This window comes from Cyprinodon variegatus, unplaced genomic scaffold (genome assembly GCF_000732505.1).
Source record: "Cyprinodon variegatus isolate N-32 unplaced genomic scaffold, C_variegatus-1.0 Scaffold330, whole genome shotgun sequence".
Classification (NCBI taxonomy): Eukaryota; Metazoa; Chordata; class Actinopteri; order Cyprinodontiformes; family Cyprinodontidae; genus Cyprinodon; species Cyprinodon variegatus.
In genome coordinates, this window is record NW_015150783.1 from 672,610 (window position 1) to 683,849 (window position 11,240).

Sequence of the window (11,240 nt, forward strand, 5' to 3'; positions counted from 1 at the left end):
AACAGAATCGGTGACAAAGGGCAGCCCTGGCGGAGTCCAACTCTCACCGGAAACGAGCCCGACTTACTGCCGGCAATGCGGACCAGACTCTGACACCAGTCATACAAGGACCTGACAGCCCGTATCAAAGGGCCCGGCACCCCGTACTCCCGGAAAACCCCCCACAGGGCTCCCCGAGGGACACGGTCGAACGCCTTCTCCAAGTCCACAAAGCCTCTCTAAAATCTACTTTATATTGTTAGTTTTTAGCTCAAAATGATTGCCAGAAAAGATCATGGCTGTATAATTAATGGTTTGTCTGTTTCAGCTAGAGAGGCCTAGGAGGGTAAATGGGAGTCTACATGTGGGCTCCCACTAGGAGTTCTATTCTGACGCATTTTCTAGCATGTGGCTTAAAGATCTCCTCACAGCCGCTTAGCAAGCAGTGAAATAGAAGGTCTGGAAGTGAAACTAAAATAAATGGCACCGTGAGAAATCAATGAATAACCCCAACCAATCACAGGTTTGCTTCCTGACATGTCAATCATGGTCATCTGCTTGTCCCTCCCCTGTGCGCGTACCCTGACACATGAACAAATCGACCCCCCAATACTCGTGCAGGACGCCATGGCTGGAAGCTAGCCACTGTTATGCTACGCTCACATACTTTTTTGATGCTTTTACAAGTTTAGTTCCGATGCGCGGCTGAAGCATCTTAGCTGCTCTAGCTGCGCGGTGGAAAAAAGTGGGTTTGATGCGTACTGGGCGGAGCTACCCTATCCTTGCTTGTAACAACCGCAGCTACACTGTGTGCAGAATTATTAGGCAAGTTGTATTTTTGAGGATTAGTTTTATCATTGGGTAACAATTGTGTTCTCAATCAACCCAAAAGACTCCTTAATATAAAAGTTTTATGTTTTTGGAAGTTGATGTGTTTTTTGTTTTGTTTTTTTAGATTTGGCCATTTTGTGAAGATGTCTGTCAGCGCAGGTAAATATTGCAGAAAGGTCCAAACAGACAGCAGCAAACCATTTGAAAACAAATGATGCAAAGAGCAGTGTTGCCAACCTAGCACTTTGTCACCATATTTAGTAAGTTTTCAGACCCCTCTATCACTTTGGTTTCAAAAAAGCTCCTAGCGCCAAATCTAGAGACTTTTTTGTGCTACTGGAGACTTTGGAGACAACATCTAAAAGCAGCGAACTCTGCTCTCCAGAGCAAGTAGATTGGTAACCCCGCCTCCTACTCTCCTCTATCTTGTCTGCTGTCATGATTCATGCAGCTATTATTTCATCCAGATGAAAAATGAAGAACATTGCTCTTTCTTGTGTTTTTTGAAACACAGGAAAGAGCAATCAGCTAAGTGAAATGTCCTAAATAAGCCCCGTCTCAAACCACCTATTTTTTTTTTTTGTTCACTCTTTAAAGCGTCAAACTCAACGCTATTTCTGAGATTTTTAATTGAAAGAGCTTTCTGAATGGGAAGCGAAACATCTTCAAGCTGAGAAATAATATCCTGTGGATTGTTTTTTTTTTTAACTTTTTTGGAATGACTGTAACCTGGATAACTGAGAATTTTCACCAGCATAAACTGGTGATCTGTGGTTTTTCTCCCCTATTTAAGAAAACAGTGAGGGCCAGGTAATATTCTTTTAATTTCCCTTTAAAACATTTATCTGTTGCAGTATAATATCTGAACACTTTTATCCTATCAGTGATGGCGGTACTGACGTAAGTAGTTTTGTTCTGTATGCTGTCGCAGAACGCTCCCAGTCCAGGTGGCTCCAGAAGCTGGTCGATCCCAAATCCCGCGCCCTCCATGAAGGAAATGTAGCGATCCACCAGCCTGGCTTCGTTTTCATTGATCAATATAGATCCCTAAGCAAGCAATTACAAACAACACATTCTTATTATTGTAGCAACAGAACAAGGGCAGAACAAAATGATCTGCAGGTCAGAGATGTAAACACAACCGAGATGCCGCTATGCAGCAGCAACAATCAGCATACAATGGTGTTGTGTCTCTCTTACCACCAGCTTCTTGTCACAGCTCAACTTGATGGTGGATCCATGCATGGTCCGGTATGATGTAGATTTACCAGCCTGGCCAACTTTTATCTTCTGCACATAAAATGCAACGTAAACACTGGTCATCAAATACTGCAGTGACATGCTGCACTCCTTAAAGGCAAGAACACTCCGAATCCATTTTTGTTTTGTGTCTGATCTGACAGAAAACCGTCGGGCTAGTATGTTGCTTTTAGCGCTCATTGAAAGTCAATGGGGATGATCACACCTGACACGATTTCCTGCAGGGGGCAGCGTAGCTCCGACTGAGATAGAGCCCGGGTTTATTTTAGGCAGAGAGACGCGGTTACAAGGTAAAATGTAAGAAATATTTTATTTATACTCTTACTTTGTTTGTGTTTCATGGGTTGTGTTCTAATGAACTATTATGATGTATAATGTGTGATTCATCTGTTATTAACTCTTGCTTAAGATTGTTCCAGATAAAGGTCATGCAACGGACGGGTTGTGAAAGAGACCTGAACAGCCTCTATCACATGTTTCTTCTAAACATGTGTTCTTGGAACAATTCAATTATAAAATATGTGCTGAGGTTTAAAGTAAGATCATTTATTTTCCCTTTCCCTTAGTTAAACCTCAGCTGGTGTAATTAGGGACATCCCCTTTTCTTCAATAAATAGCAAGGAGAAAGCTGAAGACTGCAGAGTGGGGTGGAGATTGTAAACTCTGCAGTGTCTTCCTACTCTTCTTGCGAGTAACTAAATAAATTGTCTCTGTGCCTTCTTTCTTTCCCTGTATGTATGTATGATGTTTTAGGTGCTTAGACCTGACATAAAACACATCCCCTTTGGGGGGAAATAAAAAACAAAATCAGTTAACCACATGGGGAAAGAGTCAGGTATGGAGTCGCACATCAAATATTGTCATGGTTTTGGTTCTATTTACGTTTTATCTTTACGTTTTCATTTTATTTCCATTTGGTGTAATTCTAGTTATTTTTTATTGTATTTGAGTTCTTGTTTGCCCTCCGTTGCTCTCTTGTGTCAGTCTCCTTCTCCCTAGCTCCCTTCTAAACTCCTCTGTTCACACCTGCTCCCAATCTGCTGATTAGCCTGGTCTTTGTTTCTGTCTCCTATATATACACCTCCTGCTCAGTCACTGGTTGCTGGTTTGTCTTAATTTCTTTGCCCCCTTGTTGTGAGAATTCCTGGTTTTCAGTATTTGTGGATTTTTGCTTCTGTTGCATTTTTTGGATAATTAAATTTGCAAGAAATCAGCTTCAGTCTCTGTATTTGGGTCCTTTAAACCTCCACCCAACCTGAAACATACATAGCAAGCAGGACAGACTGGTGCAAAAACAATACATGAAACACTTGGATAAACTTCCCAGATCTCTCTGAGAACCACCTCTCTGCCTCAGTCAGCAGATCTTATATTTTAAATACAGGCATATGAGCATTCTCTATCTGATCTGGTTTGAGATGCTGCAGAGACTCATTAAGTAGAGATTTGCTTTATAGCTGCACAGGTGTTTTTTAATTTTTTAAAATACTTTTTCATAATCTGTCAAGTGAAATGTGGGAACTTGTTTTAATTTGTGTATAGCACAGAAACAGAAGTGTAGTCGGAGCTTCTCTATACACAGTCAGTGTGACATGGAAAAAACATTGTATCGGAGATTAAAAAGTCGTACGGCACCGCTGTGCTCAGGCCTTTGAGCAGCAAAGACTTTTAGCTAACAGCGGTTCTAAACCTGTAACTTCCAGGTTTAAAGCCACTGGCATCACTGCACTGTGGCTAAATTAACCCTCAATGTTTTGAATCTGACAGCAAGCCAGTTTGGACAAGCAGAATTTGAAGTCTGGTAAAGATAAAAACATGTTTAACCCTCCAGATCACAGAAACAAAAAGTGTCTGATCAGGTAAGCATCACACCGGTTTTATTGCCAACTTTTAAACTTTTAAAATTCATGGTATTTTTATAGCCTGGTAGCGTAACATTTAGTTCCTACAAACCAAAGAAATTTTATAGCCTTCATACCAGTAAGAAAAAAAAACATCAGTGAATAAAACAGACAAAAATATCAACACATGCACATAAATAAATACTTAAAAAAATATGTAATTAAAAAATAAAGTTGAAGATTATAAAGGACAAAAAAATAAATAACGTAAATATTACAAAGGCAAATAAAAAAAAGAAGCTAAATGAAAGAGTTATATACATTTATGTCTCACTGTATAATTTAATTTCTACTTACATTTATTTGTTTATTGTAGTTTTGGTGGCAATTAATTGTATGCTTATTCATTTATTGAGCATTTATTTATTTCTGTATTTATTGTTAAATATGGCAGAGTTGGTCCTCCATATGCACTGACTTTCAGGGGTATAAAGAAACAGGAAGAGGTGAAAAGGAAAAGGAATTGAATCTGTGGAGCTAAATTCATGCACAACTTTCTTTCCCTATTTTTCTCCGTACATCAGCGATGGGTTAATGAGGCATCTTTAAGCGTTTCGACTCTTTGCCAAACTTTATTGATTCTGCCTTGATACTGTCTCACAGAATACCGAACCCTGCTGGACATTTAAAGACACTACATGCTGCTGATTTAAAAGACTGAGCTGAATGGATTTTATGTATTAATTTACATCTATGTCTAAATTGAAATATCTTTGATATTTTTAGGTGCAGTCAATAAATAATGTAAAAATATATCATAATGTGAACATTTAGGGGAAAATGTGAATGAGGATGCCTGTGGCCTAGGTTTTTACATAATAATTTTAAAACAATAAGTTCAGTAAAAACAGTAAATAAACTAAGATTCAATTTGAAATGAACTTTAATTCAGATAAGTTGAGAGATAACTCAGAGGAAAAGGATGACACAACGAGAAAACGTAACGGCTGAAACGTTCCTTTTAGGCTGCTCCAAAATTCTTGATACTTTTAATGATAAACCGCAAAAGATGAGACATTTTTTTTAACAGATGCATCATGTTGACAGCTAGGTTTTTAAACACAGTTTAGAAAGTCAGTCAGTTAGAAACAAGTCCTCTATCGGTCACATGACTTTCTTGAAACAACATGGCACGGATACAGTGCATGGGCTCGAAGCATGACCCGAAACATTGATGTTGGTGGACCCATAGCTACCAAACGCCCCTCCTTCCCCTCAGCCTCAGCTTAACATTTTGCTTTATTTTCTAGATGCCTTTATCCTGCCTGAAAATTTGGCAAACTCAGCTTCTTCACTGCAAAAAATGTCAATCTTAATAAGTCAATTTTTCTTAGAATCAGTGCATTTTTTCTTGAATTGAGGAGGTAAGTGAGACACTTTGCCAATGGAACAAGACAATTTACATTAAGTAAGTAAGAAAAAACAATTGCATTGTCTTATTTCAAGTGAATTTTATCTAATTATCTTATTTTAAGAGTAAAAATACTCATTCCATTGGCAAATCCTCTTACTTACCTACTCAAATTAAGGGTAAATACACTGAATTTAAGAAATCTTTACCTATTTCTAGATTGTTTTTGTAATGTTACCGCGTTTTCATTTATGCTTTGATCACCACATTATGACTGTTCTCTCCTCCTCTTACCCCAAAATTGCGGATGATGTGAGCCTTGATCGTAGCAGCTAGCTGGTCCTGGTGGTCCGGACTGGAGAGCCAGCGCTGCCTTTCGGCTGGCAGGGAGTCCAGGGCCTTGTCAGTGGGCCAGAAGATGGTGAAGGGCTGGTGGATGGACATCCGGAGCACTGGGAGCAGACCTGCATCCTTCACATAAAAATTACAAGCGACATTAGCTATTTTCAGTAAACGTAGGTGTCCAGTCCCATTGCTGCAGCTAAAACACTCAGGATCAGTTGATATTGATTTATCAGGGGGAAGTGATAAGGGGAGGATGGGACTCTATCACAATGAAGAGGAGAAGGCCAGCAGGATAAGATCTAATGATGCAGATTTGTTGTATTTACCTCAATTAGCTTATAAAAGCGTCCATAACCATAAAACGTTGCTGCAGTGCTGAAGTTCATCTAAACACAGAAACAGTGGCGTTACTGCATGTTGGTCTAGATTCCTGTTAGCATATTTTAAGTACATTGAACAAAGTACTTTAATGTTAATCTGCGGCTTGTCTTGCAGGTTGTAGGGCGTCAGCAATCTGTCGATGTGGTGGATGACTCCGTTGGTTGTGGCGTAGTCGCTCTTCACGATCATGGATTTGTTGTTGATCCAAACCGAACCCTGCAGAGGTTCAGGGGTGATCGTTAACAACCTGCAGACGCCTGAAAGTCTGGATGACTTTTTTTCTCTGTTGCTTAAGTGCTTTTCTCACTTGCCTAACAAGCAGAACAGGAACAAGTTCATACAAACACATTAGACTTGACCTTTGACCTTCCTCAACTGCATTTTTCTGATTTAAATGTCAGAGCCTGCCTTCAGATATGGTTATTTAAAAAATAGTTTTACTATCCTCATAGATTTTTATGCTCAAAAGAAGGTTGTCTGGTTATCAGAGTCAGAATGATCCTCCACGCATGGAGACAGCATGGGGGAGTGGAGGATTTTCCAGGAGATACCAACCATCATAGATGATTTAATAGTGAGGAGGAGGGACTAACCAAAGAGGACTCAATAGGAGAATTCCAGACCAGAACAATTGCGGACCTAACGAAGACAATTACCAGTCAAACATTTAACACAAAATAAATCGATCCCGCCAATCCATTCCAACTTAAGTTATGAAACACTTTATCATCAAAGTGCTGTACAAAAAAACCCCAAACAATTTTATTATTAAGAATCAAATACAGGCTAATAAAACCGGACATTGTTTCTTGGCTAGCTGCTGCAGAACCCAGGATTGGATCATCAGCCAGGCGTGCGTAGAACCTTGCGGAAGAAGCGGTGTTCTGTCAGATGAGCATACCCCATCAGACCAGCATACACATAGTCAATATCCGTTTATCCCTTTAGTTTTGTATGAAAAATACACTCTAATCTACCTCAATGGGCGTGTATCCCTTTAGTCATGTACAAAAAAAACTATTTAATTGTTTTGCAGTGTTTATTTTGGAAAAAAAATTGCCGTGGCTAAATATTTTTCATTTTATTCTCTGTATAATCACCTATAAATCAGTTCCAGTTTGGTTCCACCTGAAAAAAATATTCCTCAATGCTTTTTTTGTCATACCTTTACAAACAATTGCATTTCCAATTTATAGTTTGGGAGCTGTACTTGCTTTAATTCAAGTTTTGTAATAAGAGCTTTTTTTAAAATTATTATTTGTGAGTGTGTTACCTCCTTCACACTGAACTCCAGAGTGTATCCCGACAGAGAGACCACACTGCTGGTGGTTTTTAGGTCACTTAAGGTCAGAATCTCACAGGAAACCATGTGGTAATCAACCATGTGCTCCAGGCGGCCCCGTTCCTTCCATTCATCAATCTGTTGAAACACAAAGCGAGAGCCAGACCAATGACTCCTAACGCCAGCATGAAGCTGTCCTGCCTGCTGGTTGAGGATGAAACAAAGCTGAGAATGTATGAAGCTGTGTCAGATATTAGAGGTTTGTTGCCCTCACTATGGAGTCATTGTTGGTTTCCTCCAGAGGCACGAAGACGGTAAACGGTCCGTTACCAAGGGGGCGACTGCTGGATTTCTGGGAACAGAACAGAAAAGGTGAACAGTGTGGACATCAGCAGATACCGACACCATTGTTTACAATCATTGAGAACAGCGGGGTTCAGGGGTGCATCAGCTAAACAGCTAATGTAGCCGCTCAGTGAGTCTGAACTAGGGCAGAAACCAGTTGTCTGGTTGTAAAAAAAAAAAATTTTTTTGTTTGTTTTGGAAGCATACATAGCCTAATTAATATAATCTATTAACCTAAAGCAATATGCATGGTCTGGTTCTTACATGTCAGGTATGCCGGTCACTGACCTTGACCAAGGCACCTTACAGTAGAACAGTCCCTGGACTTGCATGGCTATCACTGCTGACGTCATAGAATGTCACATTTGCTCGACTTTTACTGTCAAATGGTCGACCTATAACACCTATTTAATGCCCGAGGTTGAACTACATATCCATCTAATTTCTGTCACACTTATCCCAAGCGAGAGGCAGGGTCCACCCTGGACAGGTCTGCAGTCCATCACAGGGCAACACAGAAACACACAGGAAAAACAACCATTCACACACACACCTAAGGAGAATTTAGAGAAGCCAATTAACCTAACAGCCAGGTTTTTGGAGTCTGGGAGGAAGCCGGAGTACCCAGAGAGAACCCACGCATGCTCAGGGAGAACATGCAAACTCAATGCAGAAAGACCCCGGGCAGGGATTTGAACTCTTGCTGCAAGGCAGCAGTGCTACCCACTGCCCCACTGAGCAGCCCTTAACTACGTCTCATCTTACATAATCATATTAATATGCCTTGCACTGATTCATTTAACACTGAACAGAGCTGCATGTTGAGACCAATAAAACATTTGAATGATTCTTGAAATGTTAGAACCAGTTCCTATTGGTCCTCGAGTCCAAACCCCAAGCAAAGCTTAAAAGTGTAAGTTATTGTATTTTCTCATGATGTCTGCTACTATTTATTTGTTACCCTGATTGGTTAAAACCTCATTTGGTAGACAGGCACTAGTTATCGCTTCACCCAAATAGCTCTTAAACGGAAACACTGTTTTTTTTTTACATTGGGCCCTTGATTTTACGTTATTCCAGCATGTTCTACTCACCCATATGAGTTTTGTGTCATTTGGAGCTGTTTTGAAGATATTCTGTTAGGTTATATCCAAGTAATGTCTTCCTATGGGCATTGACTTGAAGGCACAAACTAAACTGTTCATGATTCATAACATTCTGCTCTCTCTGCTTTTTCTCATAGTAGCTTCATCTGGTCTGTTCCTGTTTGGCTGTGACTCCATCCTGGAGAGAAATATCAGCTGTGCTGCTGCCATCAACACCTTTGTTTCTAGATGTTGGAGCTTGGCCTGTTTTTCAGTGTAGTCCTGTTTCTCTGACTGTGACTGGCTGGATGTGCTCTCTTCATCCTCTAACATGGGAGTGGACGGGGCCGCTTTTTACAGTTGCCTTTTGTATCTATGCTTCTTTTTCTATCTCTGCTTCTGTCTCCTTGAACCCCAGTTGTCCGCTCACACTGAGCCTGGTTCTGCTGGAGGTTTCTTCCTGTTAAAAGGGAGTTTTTCCTCTCCACTGTCGCTACAAGCATGCTTAGTGTGGGGGATTGTCTTCAAATCAATGAGTCGATGCAATGAACTGGTTTTCCTTAGATAGAAAACTTTGAATCAATCTGATTGGATGATCTGGTGAACTGCAAAGTGCTTTGAGTTGACATGATGTGAATTGACCCTATAGATTCTTTTGTACATCCTTGATCATAAAAATATACAATCATGGAACAGAGCCTGAACAGGGTCTTTGCTTTATCACAATGGCACTGTTGTTCTGCAGCGTACTGGATTTAATGTCTTGTTGAAACCATTTATAACAAGGCAAACAATCCAAGATATTTATTCTAATTTAGATTTTCATTATGAAAGGCGGTATGGTCTCACTTACCGACATCATTTTCTGAAAGAACCCGTTCTCTGACTGCCGGAGCACCTCCTGCGGGATCAAACAGCCTCTTGTGAATGTGTGGCTGGGTGCTAGGAGCCCAGCAGGAGCTTAGAGGTCATGTGACTCACGTTGTAGGTATTTCCCCTGCAGTCGAAGCCGTCCCCAATGTAGCCGCTTCGACAGGTGCAGTTCCTCTGGCCCTCCCCCATATACCGGCAGATTGCGTATCTACTGCAGTCACCGTTGTTCTGCAGAGAGGTCACAGGTAGAAACACTGCTTTACAGAACAGAATGGCAGCAGTTTGGCGCTGTAGAAAATGCACACCAACTAAAATACGGAAAACTTTGGTGGAATCAATCGTTTTGTGTACACTGGAAAAAATCGAAATCTAGATACGTCGTTGTTTTCTTAAAATAAGTGCATTTGTTCTTGGATTACGGAAGTTAAGGTGACATGTTGCCAATGGAACGGGACAAGTTACACTTAAAATAAGAAAACACAATTGCATTGTCTTATTTCAAGTGTATATTATCTAATTATCTTATTTTAAGAGTAAAAATTGGCAAACTATCTCATTTACCTACTCAAATTAAGGGTAAATACACTTAATTTAATAAACTTTTTCTATTTTCCAGCGTAATCTGGACTACTGTTCCATAATTTGTGCAACAGCTACAGAAAATCACTTGAACAAATTACAGGTTGCAAAAAATAAAGCAGCTTAGCTTGTCTTTAACTGTTCTTTCAGAACAAGTATTAGAGACATGCACCATCAGTTACCACGGCTGCTTGTAAGGAGCAAAACGAAATTTTCTCTGATAAAATTCTTAAAAAATGTCATTATTACAAAAGCACCTGAAATTACTTCTAATAGATTGACTTTTTCAGTGACATTCCTAATTATTCCACCTTCCAATCAAGTGAAAGATGTTTTTGGTTACCTGCCTGTCGAACAAACCAACAGAACATGGTGTTATAGAGCGATGGTGGCGTGGAACTTGCTTCTGCAATTCTTGGTTTCAGAGATGTAGCTGCAATCTCAGCTTTTCCAAAAGGCTTAGACTTTATGTTTTTACTTTAGAGTGACTGTAACATTTACAGAATTAACTAATTCATAATGAGCACTAGGAACTGAAATGTTTTGTAATTTACATAATACCCAGAGATTGGTAATGTTTTGTACATAGAAGAGCTCATACTATATTTGTATGTGTAAATGTGTGTATGTTATATATGTATATGGAATTGTATTGTTGTGTGTGTGTGTACTTCTGTTTTTGGCTTCATCAATACATTGCTTGATGTAATATCTGTTAAAAAAATGTTAAGACCCCATAAAGAATAGCTGCTGCTTTGACTCAGTAGCTGATGGGGATCTAAACAAACAAACAGGTGACAGACACATTTCATATGGAGGATTAAAAAGTGCCAAAATTAGATAAATAAATACAGCATTAAATAAATAATTAAATGTAAATTCATTAAATAAATAAGGAATTGAATATATAAATGTCATTAATTTAATAAAATTTGCTTCATTTTATTAAAAAAATATATATTATTATTTCAGTGTGCATTTAATTTTTTCATGGTCCTGTGTCGCAGTGCATCGAAACCAATAAAAGA

General features: G+C 39.5%; 1 protein-coding gene across 1 annotated transcript in view; it reads right to left on the minus strand.

Moving 5' to 3' along the window:
- Positions 1-11,240, minus strand: part of stab1 (stabilin 1) — a 163,052-nt gene that overhangs the window by 50,238 nt on the left and 101,574 nt on the right. Inside the window, exons 45-53 of the mRNA XM_015385033.1 lie at positions 9,742-9,861; positions 9,614-9,661; positions 7,605-7,682; positions 7,322-7,468; positions 6,133-6,264; positions 5,994-6,053; positions 5,617-5,793; positions 2,011-2,100; positions 1,711-1,857 (exon numbers count right to left, since the gene is read on the minus strand). Coding sequence (XP_015240519.1) covers positions 1,711-1,857; positions 2,011-2,100; positions 5,617-5,793; positions 5,994-6,053; positions 6,133-6,264; positions 7,322-7,468; positions 7,605-7,682; positions 9,614-9,661; positions 9,742-9,861 — 999 coding nt within the window. The remainder of the gene's footprint in view (positions 1-1,710; positions 1,858-2,010; positions 2,101-5,616; positions 5,794-5,993; positions 6,054-6,132; positions 6,265-7,321; positions 7,469-7,604; positions 7,683-9,613; positions 9,662-9,741; positions 9,862-11,240) is intronic.